Source organism: Salvelinus fontinalis, chromosome 13, assembly GCF_029448725.1.
Source record: "Salvelinus fontinalis isolate EN_2023a chromosome 13, ASM2944872v1, whole genome shotgun sequence".
Classification (NCBI taxonomy): Eukaryota; Metazoa; Chordata; class Actinopteri; order Salmoniformes; family Salmonidae; genus Salvelinus; species Salvelinus fontinalis.
Window position 1 is genome coordinate 40,811,174 of NC_074677.1, and position 19,702 is coordinate 40,830,875.

A 19,702-nucleotide genomic window follows, 5' to 3' on the forward strand; every position below is an offset into this window, starting at 1 on the left:
AGAGAATAGTCAAAGTAACTGATACTGGCATAATGGCATAGCAGGAAGCTTTGAACACTGTGAACCAAGACATTATGAGTTCAAATCCCAGGTGGGGACATTGAATAATAATTACTGTATAAATTAATATGTAATCATGCATGTCAAATATGTATGTTGGAAACACTATATTAAAAGCATTATGTGTGGGTATCCCTAACCTTGCCAACAGACAAAAAGCACTGCAAATGGTTAGAAATTCACCAACCAGGATCTTGATGGGCTAAGCAACAGTAACAAGGTGTAATAAAACACTTTTCTTTGGAACATCAGGCGACGTCCTGACAACTGATACACAGAAATGTTCTTGCAACGTTCCCATGAAACGTGTCTAGAACATGAATAACTTATATTCTGAGATCATGGTAACCATGTTCTGTGTATGTTTGCTGGGATGTTGATGGAATATTCTCCAGGAATGTCCTTGCAACGTTCTCGTGAAACGTGTCTAGAACATTAATATTGTACATTGTAACCACGTTCTAGATGACTTCTGTTTGACATTAAGGGAATATAACTTCAGAACCAAAACATGCTAAAAAAGGTTCTCAGTGTCACGCCCTGACCGTAGGGAGCGTTTTTATGTCTCTATTTTGGTTTGGTCAGGGTGTGATTTGGGTGGGCAGTCTATGTTCTATGATTTTCTATTTCTATGTGTTTGGCCGGGTGTGGTTCTCAATCAGAGGCAGCTGTCTATCGTTGTCTCTGATTGAGAACCATACTTAGGTTGCCTTTTCCCACCTGTCTGTGTGGGTAGTTGTCCTTGTTTAGTTGCCTGTGAGCACTACGTTGGCTTCACGTTTAGTTTTGTTAAGTGTCCTTCGTTTAATAAATAGAAGAATGGATTCTAATCACGCTGCGCCTTGGTCCACTCCTTTAAACTCATATTACTCAATTTGACCGGGCAGCCAGCTCTAGGAAGAGTCTTGGTGGTTCCAAACTTCTTCCATTAAACTGCCGTGACACTCAGAAGGTTTTTACTAACATAGATAACTATGGGAAAACTGGACACTCAAACATTAGGGGAACATTCCGGATAACATTACAAAAATGTTTTCTCTCCCTAGATTGGTAAGCTGTGTTGTGAGCCTCTGCTACTCCATCATAGCCTCTCTTTCGCAGTTACATGTTAGTTTTCTTTTTTGTCAATGCACCTCTTCAGTGTTATCTTTGTCTATTGTTTTATTCCTTGCTGCACCTCAAATTGACTTTTTCCCTTTTCTCACTTCCTTACCTGCTCTTTCAAAAGCTTCAAGGGGGGCTAGACCCCTGCTTGTTTTACTTGTGTACACAGGGAATGATAATGTCTGCTCTGTAACAATAAAAATGCAGTTGAGTTCATATGCATAAAACGGACAACATGTATCATAATTTGTATGGGGTATGGTGGCCCATGGCTATTGGCTCAACTTACCCTAAGGTGAACCTTCACCCCAGTCTGAGGTCCTGAGCACTCTGGAGGAGGTTTTCATCAAGGATCTCTCTGTACAGACCAAAGAATCTTGTTTGTCATGGTCTAGGAGTCCTTTAGGTGCCTTTTGGCAATCTCCAAGCAGGCTGTCATGTGCCTTTTACTGAGAAGTGGCTTCTGTCTGGCCACTCTACCGTAAAGGCCTGCAGAAATGATTGTCCTTCTGGAAGTTTCTCCCATCTCCACAGAGGAACTCTGGAGCTCTGTTAGAGTGACCATCGGGTTCTTGGTCACCTCCCCGATGAAGGCCCTTCTCCTCCGATTACTCAGTTTGACCGGGCGGCCAGCTCTAGGAAGAGTCTTGGTGGTTCCAAACTTCTTCCATTTAAGAATGATGGAGGCCATTGTGTTCTTGGGGACCTTCAACGCTGTTTTGGTACCCTTGCCCAGATTTTTGCCTCGACACAGTCCTGTCTTGGAGCTCTAGGACAATTCCTTCGACCTCAAGGCTTAGTTTTTGCTTTGACATGCACTGCCAACTGTGGGACCTTATACAGACAGGTGTGCCTTTCCAAATCATGTCCAATCAATTGAATTTACCACAGGTGGACTCCAATCAAGTTCTAGAAACATCTCAAGGATGATCAATGGAAACAGGATGCACCTGAGCTCAATTCCGTGTCTAATAGCATATTTTTTAGAAATTTGCAAACATTTCTATAAACCTGTTTTTGCTTTGTCATTATGGGGTATTGTGTGTAGATTGATGAGGAAAAATGTGTATTTAATCAATTTTAGAATAAGGCTGTAAAGTAACAAAATGTGGAAAACGTCAAGGGGTCTGAATACTTTCTGAATGCACTGTATATTGTATGCTAAATAATTGGTAAATCATATTATTTTATACTAATTATCTTTCTCTGAGCAATAGTTTTTGTTAAATAAGTTATAAAACAAATTCTCAAAAAGGTAGGGGCTTCCAATACCTTTCAATATTTCACCTTCTAAGATGTTTTATGAGTTGGAGAACACATTGGGTGTGCATGGCCACTGGTGTGCTCACAAAAAGCAGAAATATAGATAAAATGAATCACTAACCTTTGATGATCTTCATCAGATGACACTCATAGGACTTCATGTTACACAATACATGTATGTTTTGTTAGGTAAAGTTCATATTTATATCCAAAAATCTGAGTTTACATTGGCGCCTTATGTTCAGAAGTTCCAAAACATCCTTTGATTTTGCAGAGAGCCACATCCATTTACAGGGATACTCATTATAAACATTGCTAAAAGATACAACTGTTATGCATGGAATTTTAGATACACTTCCTTAATGCAACCGCTGTGTCAGATTTCAAAAAAGCTTTACGGAGAAAGCAAAAACCATGCAATAATCTGAGGTTGGCGCTCAGAGCCCAATCAAGACACAAATATAGCCGCCATATTATGCAGTCAACAAAAGTCATAAAAGCATTATAAATCTTCACTTACTTTTGATGATCTTCGTCCGAATGCACTCCCAGGACTCCCACAAGAAATGTTAGTTTTGTTCGGTAATGTCCATCATTTATGTCCAAATAGTTACTTTTGTTAGCACGTTTGGTAAACAAATCCAAAGTCACGAAGCGCGTTCACTAAAAGCAGACGAAATGTCAAAAAGTTCCGTTACAGTCCGTAGAAACATGTCAAACGATGTATTGAATAAATCTTTTGGATGTTTTTAACATACTTCTTCAATAATGTTCCAACCGGAGAATTCCTTTGTCTTCAGAAAAGCAAATGGAACGGGAGCAAACTCTCATGTGAACGTGCATGGTCAGCTCGTGGCTGCTGGCAGACCTCTGACTCATTCCTCTCTCCTTCGGCCCCACTAAACAGTAGAGGCATCAGACAAGGTTCTAAAGACTGTTGACATCTAGTGGAAACCTTAGGAAGTGCAACATTACCAATTTCCCACTGTATCTTCAATAGGAGCTGAGTTGAAAATCGACCAACCTCAGGTTTCCCACTTCCTGGTTGGATTTTTTCTCAGGTTTTTGCCTGCCATATGAGTTCTGTTATACTCACAGACATCATTCAAACAGTTTTAGAAACGTCAGAGTGTTTTCTATCCAAATATACTAATACTATGCATATTCTAGCTTCTATGGCTTTGTAGCAGGCCGTTTACTCTGGGCATGCTTTTCATCTGGACGTGAAAATACTGTCCCCTACCCCAAAGAAGTTAAATGGGTAAATAGTTACATGCTCTAAAATGCTCTGGTGACAAACACATTTTTTGCTTCCCTGTTTACAATCGTCCACATGGCTGGGAAAACCTATTCAAGTAACGTTAAGTAAATACCTTTCTAAAATGTAAAAAAATTAACTGTTTTGTTAGCTAACTAGCTAACGGTACAGTGCAGACTTACTCAAATGAGCTGCTAACGTAGCTAACGGTAGTTATCTATCTAGCCAACTTTGCATACTGTATAGATAGCTAGCTAATTAAGTGAATTAAATATCACCAGCAACCCACCTTCATATGAGCTAACGTTAGCTATTTTGATGTATTTATCACTGCTAGCTACCTGCATTTGTAGGTAGCTAGCTAACAGCCATGGAGGAGGGTGAAAGGATAGCAGCCCCAACTGTCAAAGTGAGAGAGTAACGTTAGGCTATTCTGGATAGGGCAGGTACTTTGTGTAGTTCCAGTCCCTAGAAGTGAGGACGGAGATAATAATAACATAATATTCAGTGTGGTCTAATTTGAGTATAAGGAAGTCTGTTTCTTATCAGGTTTTCTGTCCTCAGATACAAAGAGCTGTGAAAGCCTGTCTGCAGACAAAGAGGTCACAATAAAGAGCAGTGGTTCTCAGTCCTGGTCCTGGGGATTCAAAGGGGTGCTCATTTTTGTTTTTGCATTAGCACTGCACAGCTGATTCAAATGGTCAACTCATCATCAAGCTTCAAGTGGTATTTATGTGTTCATTTGTGACGCTATCCTTGATATTATCCTGCTATTGTCACATGCTACACATGTATGTGTGTGCACATGCATCTATCTATCCAATGTTATCATGATTTGATATAAGGGATAGAATACTTTAGTAATCCACAATGACCTGGTGATGTAAAAGTCTAATAATTACATTATCTTCCATATTCCTACAAATACCTTGTAACTGGAGATTCCTGCCTACAGTTACCATGTAGGGCACTGCAAGGTTGGGTGACCAGGGCCATCTGGGACTGCCTCCTGGAGAAATTCAGGTATGTGAAGGCTACCTGTGTCCTGCGTAACTTCATGAGGATGAACATGAGGACCAGGAGGATGTTTCAAGGATGGGGTCCAACAACGCAGCAAGAGAGGCAATCCGTGGGCGGGATTTACTTCTACTTCTTCGAAGACGGTGTTGTTCCCTGAGGTCATCTTGAGTGACCGAGGTCGTGAACTCTGGAACAAGGTAATAACATTACAGGCTATATTCTGTCACCAATGATATAAATAGCCACGTTTATTTACTGATGTTTGATTTTCTTGCTATTGCAAAATGTCTTGCTATTGTCTTACTCTCTGCAGAGATGAGGAACCCTAATGGCACAATACCATCAGAAATCCATGAGAAAACATATTTCTGTTGTTTTCAGGCTGGGCACCTGGCACCGTTTCCCAGTCCCGATTCCAGTCCCCGTCCTGGGTCCAGGCCTCCCAAGGTGTCCACGCTCTACACAACAGAGGTCATCGTCCACTGCTTCTGTTGGAAATACGTGACAAAAGGTAAGGAGGTGGCCTGGTGCAGGAGATGCCGCTAGCATTTTCCTGTGTCTTGTTTGTCTCATGTTGTCAATGTGGGTGAATTTGTCTGTCCATCGTCCGTCATCTGGATGTTTCCCCCATCCGTGTTTTCACTGCTTGGCCAGCACCCCGCCTCAAGACGGTAGGTATTTTACTACATTGCGTCTTGTTGTATATTGTATGTTATTGTAAATAACCTTAATAACGTGTTGTAATATTGTTATAAATTTGTATAAAGAAGTGTTTTTTTGCAGACATTGGCTTAGATGTTGGTAAGTTGTTTGGTAAGTATATAGCATATGTATCTGTTTTTATTCCAAGTAACGTTTACAAGCATGTAAATATTTGTATTTTTTCCATTTGTTTGCTGGTAAATATTTGAAACTTGCTTGAGTTGGCTGTAAATGTATACATTTGCATATTAAATGTATTCATTGCAGGTAAAATTTTCAATTTACTAAAATTGACTGTTCAGTTGATCAGGTACAGACTTACTGGTCCTTAACCCCCTTCTCCGTAGCCATTAATCTTTTGTGTCCAATTCCAAATCAAATTTTAGGCCAGGGTTGGTATGGAATTAGACATTGGTTTGTAGTTAGTGTTTGCATGTCTGGAGGTTCTATATTTGTGTATGTAATATGGCAGAAGTGTCCCGGAGTCCATTACACAGCAGGGTTGAGTCATATTGCCATATTGCTACACCTATCCAAGCCCCATCAGGTCAAGCACTACAAAGATAGAGTAGGGGGTTAAAGGCCTTAATTAAAAACAAAATCCTTCTCCTGACCTGTGCCTTGACGTGGTGAGAGGGCTTCCAACTAAACCAGGCCCATGTTATTGAACCCCTGACTGAGACTGGCTGCCTGTCGAGGACAAGTGACTGGAAGAACTAGCCGCAGCACCTATCAAGCCCCTCTTGATTCTGCCTCTTTCATCTGTCATCATCTCTTAAATCTGTCTCTCCTCTCCCTCCAGATGAAATTCTGCATCTATTGACGTCTGATTGCCCAGCAATCCGCCCACTCATCCCATCCCCTCCTCCATCTCATTACATCATCTAAAACTACTGTTGTTGTCATGTCACTATCTGCTAATAAAGTTTGCTAGCCGTATCATACTGGGCATATAATTACTACGCAGACTAAATAATGCCAAATGTTTAGTGCTTTTCACACGCAGGTGCATGAGCCATGTAGTATTCTAACACATTTGTCAATGGAAACAACAATATAAACTATGTTTTCATACCTGATAATGTAATAAAACTGCAATTGAAATATTGTTGTCCTCCTTTGACTTTTGAACTGTGTCAAGAATGGTAAAGAATGCTAATATCCACATAATGAAGATTGCATCCCAAATAAAATACATTTTCAGGAATATGTAGGCCTGCAATGCCAAACCATCTCTTGCTCCCCCAGTGGTAAGGAGGTAATAATAATGTGCAGTAGAGAACTAGGCTCTCTATGATGCTGAACACCTTGCTGTGTCCACCGGGTGGCACTAATGCCTGTCTTGTCTTCTAGCCAGATATTTCAACATTTACTATAGATTACAATAATATAGGCTATACCATGGAAAGTTTCACTTTCGTTTGTAGCCTTACTTTCAAAAGATGAATATGTACTTTTTTTATTCCCTTTCTGAAGAGAATTTGAAGAATTTATTTTTATATAGGCAATTGTGTCATTATGTAGATTGTTTTGTATGGTTTGTTCCAGCCATGTGTTTGTTGTTTGTATTGTTTTTTTGTCTTTAACCTCCAACTGATTGCTTTTTCGTGTCATTTATCTGTATGGGTTTCTGGGATCAGTCAAAAACAGCAATTCCACACAGCCAGAAAGTCAATTTGATATGAATTCTAATTTAATTTCACATTGTTTCATTGAGTAGGCTACATGCATTCATGCAGAGTAAAAGGTTTGGACGTGTTCTACTTTCATCAGAAACCCAGACAGTGGATGTGATTGAATATAGGGTCCTCACGTTCCTGTGTAATATCATTTTCAATCCATCTGATACTGTACACCATCTGATATAGGTGATTATGTGATATGACCATGTGGTAAACGACACATTGATTGATGAGTAAAGGTAGGAATTAGTCTTGAATACCAGACCCTAGGTAACAGTGAGTGCCTAGGGTCTGGTTTCAATGACGGAGGGGGAAAACAATTCCGGGGTGGGTCCTCTTCAGACAAACATCCCTCCTAACACATCACAAGTGTGGGAAGGCAGGGCTTATAATGTGGGCAGGAACTGTGCTCATGAAAAATCATCCCCCCATAGAGATAGTTAGAGGATTCGTCTTGATATCTGTGCCATTTTATTTGTCACATGCGCCGAATTCAACCTTAATATGAAATGCTTACTTACAACCCTTAACCAACAATGCAGTTGGTAGAGTTAAGAAAATATTGACTAAATAAATTGAAGTAAAAAAATACAAAAATACAAAAGTAACACAATTAAATAACAATAATGAGGCTATATACAGGGGGTACCGGTACCGAGTCAATGTGCGGGGGTACAGGTTAATCGAGGTAATTTGTACATGTAGGTTGGGTTAAAGTGACTATGGGGGTGTCAATAAAAATAGTCCGGGTGGCCATTTGATTAATTGTTCAGCAGTCTTATGACTTGGGGGTAGAAGCTGTTAAGGAGCCTTTCGGATCTAGCAGAGAGAACAGTCTATGACTTGGGTGACTGGAGTATTTGACAATTTTTTCGGCCTTCCTCTGACACCGCCTAGTATATAGGTCCTGGATGGCAGGAAGCTTGGCCCCAGTGATGTACTGGGCTGTATGCACTACCCTCTGTAGCGCCTTATCTTTTCAGTCTCCTGAGGGGGAATAGGTGTTGTCGTGCCCTCTTCACAATTTTCTTCCTGTGTTTGTTGTTGATGTGGACACCAAGGAACTTGAAACTATCGACCCGCTCCACTACAGCCCCGTCGATGTGAATGGGGGCGTGTTCGGCCATCGTTTTCCTGCTGTCCACGATCATCTCCTTTGTCTTGCTCACATAGAGGGAGAGGTTGTTGTCCTGGCACCACACTGCCAGGTCTCTGACCTCCTGCCTATAGGCTGTTTCATCGTTGTCGGTGATCAGATCTACCACCATTGTGTCGTCAGCAAACTTAATGATGGTGTTGGAGTTGTGCTTGTCCACACAGTCGTGGGTGAACAGGGAGTACAGGAGGGGACTAAGCACGCACCCCTGAGGGGCCCCCATGTTGAGGATCAGCGTGGCAGATGTGTTGTTGCCTACCCTTACCACTTGGGGGCGGCCGGTCAGGAAGGCCAGGATCCAGTTGAAGAGGGAGGTGTTTAGTCCCAGGGTCCTTAGCTGAGTGATGAGCTTTGTGGGCACTATGGTGTTGAACACTGAGCTGTAGTCAATGAACAGCATACTCACATAGGTGTTCCTTTTGTCCAGGAGTGAAAGGGCCGTGTGGAGTGTGATTGAGATTGCGTCACAACACCATCATCCCAGAAAACCTAGACCAACTCCAAACATGTGTTTGATACTATTTTATTCACTCCATTCCAGGCATTATAATGAGCCGTCCTCCCTTCAGCAGCTTCCACTACTTTTAGCAGGAAAATAACCATAAAACACAAGGCAAAATATACAATAGAGTTGCTTACAAATACGACATTGAATGTTTCTGAGTGGCCTAGATACAGTTGACTTAAATTGGCTTGAAAATCTATGGCAAGACTTCAAAATGGCTGTGTACCAATGATCAACAACCAACTTGACAGAGCTTGAAGAATTTTTAAAAGACTAATATGCAAATATTGTACAATCCAGGTGAGCAAAGCTCTTGGAGACTTACCCCAAAATACTCACAGCTGTAATCACTGCCAAAGGTGATTCTAACAGGGGGTTGAATACTTATGTAATCAAATCAAGATACTGTACCTTGTGGTAAAGGTGCGCTGTAGCTAGCACAGTGCGTGGGGGCAGGTTAGCTTAGGCTTTACTAGACAGATTTGCAAGGGTGTGCAAAGCTGTTAAGGCAAAGGGTGGCTACTCAAATATATCTCAAATATAAAATTTATTTTGATTTGTTTAACACTTTTTAGTTTTCCACATGATTCCAAATGTCTTATTTCATAGTTTTGATGTCTTCACTATTATTCTACAATGTATAAAATAGTAAAAATAAGAAAAACCCTGGAAAGAGTAGGTGTGTCAAAACTTTTGACTGGTACTGTAGGTTTACAAGAGAAGGGAGCTAGCAATACTACCGTATGTGCAGGTAGAAGTGTGGCTAGTTTGCTTTCCAGCTAACTAGCCAAGTTGTCTGGCAGACATATCAGTGTGGATGACGGATCACCACCTCAAGCTGAACCTCGGCAAGACGGAGCTGCTCTTCCTCCCGGGGAAGGACTGCCCGTTCCATGATCTCGCCATCACGGTTGACAACTCCATTGTGTCCTCCTCCCAGAGCGCTAAGAACCTTGGCGTGATCCTGGACAACACCCTGTCGTTCTCAACTAACATCAAGGCGGTGGCCCGTTCCTGTAGGTTCATGCTCTACAACATCCGCAGAGTACGACCCTGCCTCACACAGGAAGCGGCGCAGGTCCTAATCCAGGCACTTGTCATCTCCCGTCTGGATTACTGCAACTCGCTGTTGGCTGGGCTCCCTGCCTGTGCCATCAAACCCCTACAACTCATCCAGAACGCCGCAGCCCGTCTGGTGTTCAACCTTCCCAAGTTCTCTCACGTCACCCCGCTCCTCCGCTCTCTCCACTGGCTTCCAGTTGAAGCTCGCATCCGCTACAAGACCATGGTGCTTGCCTACGGAGCTGTGAGGGGAACGGCACCTCAGTACCTTCAGGCTCTGATCAGGCCCTACACCCAAACAAGGGCACTGCGTTCATCCACCTCTGGCCTGCTCGCCTCCCTACCACTGAGGAAGTACAGTTCCCGCTCAGCCCAGTCAAAACTGTTCGCTGCTCTGGCACCCCAATGGTGGAACAAACTCCCTCACGACGCCAGGACAGCGGAGTCAATCACCACCTTCCGGAGACACCTGAAACCCCACCTCTTCAAGGAATACCTAGGATAGGATAAAGCAATCCTTCTGCCCCCCCCCCCCCCCCCCCTTAAAAGATTTAGATGCACTATTGTAAAGTGGCTGCTCCACTGGATGTCATTAGGTGAATGCACCAATTTGTAAGTCGCTCTGGATAAGAGCGTCTGCTAAATGACTTAAATGTAAATGTTAAATGTTTACTATTCTGGTCAGTTTGCTTTTGCTCCTCACGCTCAGATGACCATGCCAGACTGTCATATTAAACGCGAGGATGCTCTCCACCAAGCTGCTGTACACCCTCTCCAGAACATCCTGGCTGACCCCAAACCCTTTTAATTTCCTGATTAAGAACAGGCGTTGGCTTTCTTCAAAAAAAACTCAGCTTGTTATCAATTTGTGTCCCTAGATATTTAAAACACTTAACCACCTCCACTGGTTGGTCGTTCAGAGAGAGTGGGTGGGACATTGGTAAGTTGTTGCCGTTGATGATCAGCTCCTATGTCTTTTCCACATTGATGTGGAGGACACTTGACCGGCACCATTCTTGAAGGTTGTTGGTCTGTTTAAAATAGCTGTCCCCATCTGACGTAGCAACTTTAAAAAAGAGTCCTACCAGAGCCATGTCATCTGCGTACTTAAAAAGGCTCACATTGTTTCCTCGGATCTTCATCTCGTTAGTATAGATAGAGAACAACAACAGTGAAAGGACACACCCCTGGGGCCCTCCTGTGTTCTTGCGTCACGACCCTGCGTTGAATCATGGGAACCATTATCCTTTCCTCCTCATCCTGTTCTCCTCTCATCCTCGTCTCCATGCTGCCTCTTTCGTCCCCCTGCCCAACCTCCTACTCTCTTCTCTCTTTCCCTTTTTTTCCGCTCCACTCACTCCTTGTACCTTCCACACTCTTACTCTGTACATCAATAAAAATCCATTTGGCACATGATTATGCTCAGCCACAAAATGGGATGGAGGTGCTATTTTTAGCCGGCTAAGGGAGGAAAGGGGAGCGAGAGAGAGAAAGGGGGTGGGATAAACCGTTCTTTTCGTTCTGTAGCTGTATGTCGGTCAGAGGCACAGAGCTCTGTGGCAGCTTGGCTAGAGGCGGCGAGAGGGGTGAGAGGCAACGAAGACGAGCAAACGACACCACCAGAAACACAAATAAGACACAGGTAGGAAGATCTGCTGCATTCTACATAGAACAGGCAAAGCCAGACACCTGGACTGATAGCAATACTAATAGATGGTACGTGCCCTGAGGAAATTTAATGGTTATATCATAGCTGCGTACATGGCCAGGCAATAAGTACACAAAAACAATGTATGTGCTGATGCTCAATGGCAAAATAGTTGATATGCTTAAAATATCATTCATTCAAGTTCAAGTATTTTGGTACCCTATGGGATGTGTAGAACAAATATACGTCATAACCTATATTTGAGATTCTGCATAAAAGTAAGATATTTTTAGGATAATAGATGAGATTATGTAATAGGGATTTGTTTTGCTATGTGAATGAAGTCCCCATGCCTAATGTACGCTAGTAACACTGGTCGGACTGTCGGTTTGTCAGTCTGTCTTCTAAACTCACTGTTCCTGAGACAACATGAGAATATGGAGGGGCAAAATTAGTTGTTTACATGGCGTCCTAAAATGGAGAGCTGTGCTGTGCTACCTTCAATGAAAAGGGAAGCTAGTAGTTTAAGCCCACTCAATGTTAATCTGTGCTTTTATATATTTATTAGTGTGTGTGTGAACATGTTTTTGTGTGGGTTATTAGGTGGGTGTATGTGTGGGTTATTAGGTGGGTGTATGTGTGGGTTATTAGGTGGGTGTATGTGTGGGTTATTAGGTGGGTGGATTATGTGGTGTATGTGTGGGTTCTTAGGTGGGTGGATTGTGTGGTGTATGTGTGGGTTATTAGGTGGGTGGATTATGTGAGTGTGTGTGCCTAATATGAGCACACCCTGAGATGTGATGAGGGAAAGCAAGGTTACCATGGAGACGGGCTCAGCACATCTTTCCTGTAAACGATTGCACATACAAATCAAATACACAAATGCATTTCATATGCAATTATGCATTTAAAAAACATACAAAGAGCATGGTCAATTACACTTTGCCTGTTTTTGACTTTTTCCTTTATTTAACTCGATGCAAATTGATAATTCATTAAAAAATGTGTCATTCTCATGGCATTGTTTACATTTTCCACAATCCAAGCTTTGCAAAAACAAACAGTTATTCTCAGAGACTGACCTGACCAGCCTCTCTCTCCCTCCTGTTTCCCAGGCATGCGACCCCGCTCCAGACTCATGGCTAAGAGGTGCCTGCCCACCATCAGGGAGGGCTATGAGGAGCTGGTCCAAGACATGAACCAGGCCAACAGCCGCCACCTCCCTCCCCATGGTCAGGCGCACTCACCGTCTACCCATGACTACTTCCTGTCCATCTGCCAGCTCGCCCGACCAACCTTCCCCCAGGGCGAACCTGACTGTGACATCCTCACGGTGGGCGCTCTGGCCTCCCTGAGGCTGCACAGACTGAGTGACCGTGTGCCACCCTGTCAGCCTCTGATCTCTAAGGTCAGCCGCCACACACAGTCAGAGCAGGAGGAGAGTCAGAATGAGTGCAGTGGCCCAGAGAGAGTGGTGGATGTCAGTTCACGTCAGACCTCCAGTAGGGTTGTCCCCAGTGTCTCTGACCCTCTGGAGTTCCTCTATGGTCACAGGGAAGGACTCCTCTCAGCCGCCTGTCGCGCCCATGACTCACAGGGCTGGATGGGCGAAGGGAGTCAGAGTGCGACCCAGCGTCGACCACGACCCCCGGTATGTGCCGACAGTTTCCCCCGCATGTGTTCCTCGCCCGTGACCCAGCGCAAAAGCAGCTGCTGTGATCTATGGCTGGTGGACCCCACTGACCAAAAGAAGCCAAACCCTGACCCTGCTCCACCACAGACATCCTCATCAGACCAGCAGAAACCTGGTGCCTCCAGCTCATTCTCATGGACGTTCCAGAATGACCCAGACAGGGCACCTGCAGGTGAGAGGGGGAAGTGCACTCGCTACATGGACAATCACACAATGGTGTCACACTGGATCGCTGACTGTCGCTCGGCCTGGAGAGAAGCCAGAATCAGGGCGTGCATGCTTCCTGCCATCGCAGAGATGTAAACTTGTGTAGCGTTGTTAATCCCCACTTTTAAGTACTGTACTTTATGGATCCTTGATGTACTTATGTACCGCTTAATTGGTACATTTGGATGCATTACAATTGGTACATTACAATGCAGGTCCATATGGTAACATGTAAAAATTGCATTTTCATGCCTGACCTTTTTGTACAGTATGTAGTGTTAGACATATTGTAGACTAGCGTATGCCTCACATATATCACAGTAAGTGGAATGTTGACAGTGCCTAGGAGACATCAGTATTAGGGTAACCTCGTAAAGTTGAACAAGACAGGATTTTAGAAGGATGATCACGCGAGACAAGTAGTAGGGTGAATAAAGATGTGTGGAAAAGATGCAGAATTTGCTATAAGGATTATGCACAAAGACATTTGACTTGAAAAATGACAGATCATAATCTTTACTATTGAGTGAGTGATATCTCACTCCATTATTGACGAATGACAACTCTGGTCAAATAAAACATTCTACTTTTCATAACAATGGGAATGGTACCGTTTAGAATCAGAACGAAGGATAATGTGATCCGATAGCTAGTTCAGGCTCTCTGTAGGAGAGCATTCAAACTCAGACTATTCTCAGTGGTTCTAAAAATGTCTCTTTTGCGATTTCCTCTCTCATGTATGATATGAGTTATGCAATGACAATGTAGATCTGTGCAAAACTGATGAGTCTATTTAAATCTTCCACTAAGTAAAGCCATGATGAAATGGTACATCATATTCACACTGAGTGAAACAGCATGTGACATTGTAGTATATTCTTTTTTGATTGTGTTTAATGGCCCTCCATGACAGTACAATGAACTCTGTGTCAAAATATACAAATGGAAAGACAACAGTATAATTGACTTGTAAAAGGTTGACAATACAATCGTTCGATCTTGTACGGTATGGCTTTTGTACCTCTGTCCATTGTTGGCTCGTAATCTAATAAAATTGTGTTTTACCCTGCCTCTGAGTGTCCAAAACATAGACCTGTTGCACTAGGAAATATATCCGTATAGTGCAAGATAAACAAGTTATCCTAAACCCTTCTGTGATGGGGAGATAATAAAATTGAAGTCCTGCTCAGTATCAATTTTTTTACCCCTTTTTCTCCCCAATTGGTAGTTACAGTCTTGTCCCATCGATGCAACTTCCGTACGGACTCGGGAGAGGCAAACGTCGAGAGCCATGCGTCCTCCAAAACACAACCCCGGCAAGCAGCACAGGTTCTTGACACACTGCTCACTTAACCTGGAAGCCAGCTGCGCCAATGTGTCAGAGGAAACGCCGTACAGCTGGCGACCAAAGCCAGCATGCATGCGCCTGGCCACCACAAGGAGTCGCTAGAGCCTGATGGGACAAGGACATGCCAGCCGGTCTAACACTCCTCTAACCCAGACGACGCTTGGCCAATTGTGCAACACCTCATGGGTCTCCCGGGCGCAGCCAGCTACGACACAGCCCGGGATCGAACCCGGATCTGTAGTGATGCCTCTAGCACTGCGATGCACTTGGGAGGCCCCCTGCCCTATATCTTGAAGCATTGTGACGGATTCTAAATTCCTAGAATTAACCAGGGATGTTATTTGTACAAATATTTTACAGGAATTAGATTACAATAATGAATTAACAACTGAGTTTCAAGACCTTGTATGAACAAGCCTTGTCATGGACATGGCAACTTGAATAATAACTTTGTCAGTCCAATGGTTGATTTGTGCAAACAAGTAACACAGTGTCCTCTGGTGATAGCAGTCAGGACACAAGAGTAAGTTGGCCTTTTGTTGAGGTAGGGTAAATCCATTTTAATTCAATCACTTTTTGCCGGCACCCCTTTTGATTTAAACAAAACTTCCCATACATGTTTGCCCATGGTAGAAGTGCTCAGAAAGTGACTTTTTTGACTTTTTTTACCAAAACAATTCAAAAGATTAAGGTGCTCAAAGTTGACCTATTTTGCATAACGTACCATGCCACGAGACATCCATGTCTTCAACACGACAAGACAGCCTACAGGGAGGAGGTAAGAGCCCTGGCAGAGTGGTGCCAGGAATATAACCTATCCCTCAACGTCAACAAAACGAAGGAGCTGATCTCGAACTACAGGATACAGCAGAGAGCACATTGACAGCCTGAACTGGCCTTCACACAAACAGTGTGGTGAATAAAACTCAAAGGATATTCGATTTGGCCCCTGAGACCCTGTGAGGGAAATGTTATGGTTGTGCATCAAATCAATGATACTTTTCTAATAACCAATTAGATGGGTTCATGAAGGTAACTGACTGATCGTGTATGGAGGAATCCTCACTATCACTGATAAGAAAATTGACAGTACGCCCAGAATGTTGCTATGGGAACAACCAAGGTATCTCAGTTTCAAGGTCTCAACTTGGAGAGAGAAAGCCTTGTGAGGTATTGGTCAGTCACATGTGCGAGCCACCGGTAATTATTAATTATGCTAAATCATGTAAATATAACTTGTCTGTGTATAGCCATATATAAGACAACTGCAACAGATTTTAGACCATGTTAAGAGTTAATGGAAAACTGTTTAAAAATATATTTCACAGTTGAAACACACTAAATAGTGTCTCATAGTGTATCCTTTGATGTCTCCTACTAGTGCTGGTATTGTGCTTTGTTTTCATGCTATCTGAATGACTCAAACGTTATAGGAAAATCAATAGGGGCCCCTTGCCATGACATTTTTGGAATTTCAGATTCTCACTGTCTCATTTGTATTTGGATGATTGCTAGTTTCTCAAAGATGATCTTATTTTTTTTGTATATATACTGCTCCATTATCTTATATGGACTCGTTAGGAACTCACCTTTCATCTCATATTAAACTTGTCCATCGATAACAAACAGAATGCATTTTTGGTTTAAAATCTATGAATTATTTTAGATGAATAGCAATAAATTGATCGCTGAATGTGCTATAGTGATGAAATCCCCATCACCTGACTCCCTATGATGTAAAGATATCAGGCATGTGCTTTGTCAGTGGCTGTAATGTAGGGTTCAGCCAGGAGTTGATGGACAGTTGTTGTGGAATTTCTAAAGAATCAGGAGAGACTTGGATAATTCTTCAAACAATCATACATCATTAATTATTGCAATAATAGAGCCCGACAATACAGGAAATGCTGAGGTGTTATATAGTGGGACCTAAAAATGCTTAGTCATGGCTGGTTCCACCCCTTCCCGGGTGGGTTCAGGCATCATAAGCTACCTTGCTTTCTTCTTGTGGCTATGTGTATCAGGTCATAGCGCACAAACAAGTGATACCGTTAGTTCCGTTACTCCTCTCTGTTCAAGCCAGCCTCTGTTCTCTTCATATCTCCACACAGCTGTACCCTTGGAAGACAGTAAAAGACAGGATGGACCGAAAAACTGTGGTCACTCTTAGAGGCTCTTTGTCTTGACTGTGTGTCACTGGTGTAGACATGAGTAGGCAGGAGGCGGTCGCAGGTTTAGAACTACTGAATTTATGTCGGCACCATAGATCAAAGCGGGACAAAACCCAAATACTGTTCTGATCAAAATATATCTTCATAAACAAAAACGCACAGGGCGAACCCAAAGTGCAAAATATAAACTACTCAGGAAATAGGAGAGATTCCTTTCAGGAAAACAAGTAACATTTACAATGACCGAGAAAGACAAATGGCGGAGGGAGTATGTATTCAGCGATAGAGTGGGGATTGGAACCAGGTGTATGTAATGATGACGAGACAAGTCCGGGGTTGATGAGTGAAGGGCGTTTGCCAGCAGTAGGTTCGGCAGCAGCTAGAAGGCCGTTGACGCCAAACGCCTGAGCTGGACAGGGAACCAAAGCGGTGTGACACCGGGTGACTAAGTTGAACAGAGGCAGAGTGGAAAAATACCAGCTCCTTCTTACAAGACCTTCAGACAGTGGCAATGTACAGGTTTAAGGCTCCTACAGCACATGTGCATAACAAAGTTTAGCATTAAGAACTTTTAAAGTAATTATTCATTGCATTGTCTCAGCTATACAAGCTTATACAGGATTTTTCCCTCACACTCCCTGGTTTTGAAACTCATGTCAAAAATCATAACATTTCTTTACTAACACAAATATAAAAAAATATAGGTAGATCAAACAGGAGTACATGTTTCATCAGTACACAACAGACCCAACCTCTCCTTCCACAATGACCACCTCCTGTCACGTTCCTGACCTGTTTTCCCTTGTTTAGTATTTATTTAGTTGGTCAGGGTGTGAGTTGGGTGGGTTGTCTATGTGTGATTTTCCATGTTGGGATTTTGTGTTCGGCCTGGTATGATTCTCAATCAGAGGCAGCTGTCAATCGTTGTCCCTGATTGAGAATCATACTTAGGCAGCCTGGGTTTCACGTGTGTTTTGTGGGTGTTTGTCTGCCGTGTTAGTGTTTTCACCACACGGTACTGTTTCGGTTTTCTGCACTTCGTTTATTGTTTTGTATTTCAGTGTTCAGTTTCGGTTTTAAAAAATCATCATGAGCACGAACCACTCTGCATATTGGTCCGATCCTTCTCGCCTCTCCTCGTCCGATGAGGAGGACGAAATAGACAATCGTTACAGAAACACCCACCAACAAAGGACCAAGCAGAGTGGAAAAGGGAAGCGACAGCAGCAGCAGCAGCGGAGAAAAATCCAGGACTCATGGACGTGGGAGGAAATTCTGGACGGCAAGGGACCCTGGGCTCAGCCAGGGGAATATCGCCGTCCTAAAGCCGAGTTGGAGGCAGCGAAGGCAGAGAGGCGCTGGTATGAGGAGGCAGCGCGGCGACGCGGTTGGGAGCCCGAGGGTCAGACCCAAACATTTCTCAGGGGGGGGGGACACGCGGAGTGTGGCAAAGCCGGGTAGGAGACCTGAGCCAACTCCCCGTGCTTACCGTGGAGTGAGAGGGCGTCGTACTGGTCAGACACCGTGTTATGCGGTGGAGCGCACGGTGTCCCCAGTACGCGTGCTTAGCCCAGTGCGGGCTATTCCTCCTCGCCGCACTGGTAGGGCTAGGTTGGGCATCGAGTCGGGTGTCATGAAGCCGGCCCAACGCATCTGGTCTCCAGTGCGTCTCCTCGGGCCGGCGTACATGGCACCAGCCTTACAAATGGTGTCCCCGGTTCGCCAGCATAGCCCAGTGCGGGCTATTCCACCTCGCCGCACTGGCAGGGCTACGGGGACCATTCAACCAGGTAAGGTTGGGCAGGCTCGGTGCTCAAGAGCTCGTGTACTCCTTCACTTTCCGGTATATCCGGTGCCACCTCCACGTACCATTCCTCCGGTGGCAGCCCCCCGCACCAGGCTGTCTCTCCGTCTCCTCCCTACAGGTGTACTTGCCTGCCTAGCGCTGTCTGAGCTGCCTGCCTGCCCAGCGCTGTCTGAGCTGCCTGCCTGCCCAGCGCTGTCTGAGCTGCCTGCCTGCCCAGAGCCAGTAGAGCCATCCGTCTGTCCCGAGCCAGTCGAGCCGTCCGTCAGTCAGGAGCCGCTAGAGCCGCCCGTCTGTCCCGAGCTGTCAGAGCTGCCCGTCTGTCCCGAGCCGTCAGAGCTGCCCGTCTGTCCCGAGCCGGTAGAGCCGTCCGCCAGACAGGAGCAGCCAGAGCCGTCCGCCAGACGGGACAGACGGGCAGCTCTGACGGCTCGGGACAGACGGACAGCTCTGACAGCGCTGGCAGGAGGTGGAACCGGATATACCGGACCGTGAAGGAGGACACGCGCTCTTGAGCACCGAGCGTGCCCAACCTTACCTGGTTGAATGGTCCCCGTAGCCCTGCCAGTGCGGCGAGGTGGAATAGCCCGCACTGGGCTATGCTGGCGAACTGGGGACACCATTTGTAAGGCTGGTGCCATGTACGCCGGCCCGAGGAGACGCACTGGAGACCAGATGCGTTGGGCCGGCTTCATGATACCCGGCTCGATGCCCAACCTAGCCCTACCAGTGCGGCGAGGTGGAATAGCCCGCACTGGGCTAAGCATGCGTACTGGGGACACTGTGCGCTCCACCACATAACACGGTGTCTGACCAGTACGACGCCCTCTCACTCCACGGTAAGCACGGGGAGTTGGCTCAGGTCTCCTACCCGGCTTTGCCACACTCCGTGTGTGCCCCCCCCCCCCCCCCCAAGAAATTTTGGGGTCTGACTCTCGGGCTCCCGCCTGCGCTGCCTCCTCATACCAGCGCCTCTCTGCCTTCGCTGCCTCCAACTCTGCCTTGGGACGGCGATATTC

The 19,702-nt window shown here is 44.7% G+C and overlaps 1 protein-coding gene across 1 annotated transcript; it reads left to right on the plus strand.

Annotated features, from left to right (window-relative positions):
• Positions 1–11,035: 11,035 nt before the first annotated feature.
• LOC129868679 (uncharacterized) lies at positions 11,036–14,429 on the plus strand. Its single transcript, XM_055942857.1, has 2 exons — positions 11,036–11,454; positions 12,576–14,429. Exon 2 carries the CDS (start codon positions 12,578–12,580, stop codon positions 13,454–13,456), a length of 879 nt encoding a protein of 292 aa, XP_055798832.1. The 5' UTR covers positions 11,036–11,454; positions 12,576–12,577; the 3' UTR covers positions 13,457–14,429.
• Positions 14,430–19,702: the final 5,273 nt, after the last annotated feature.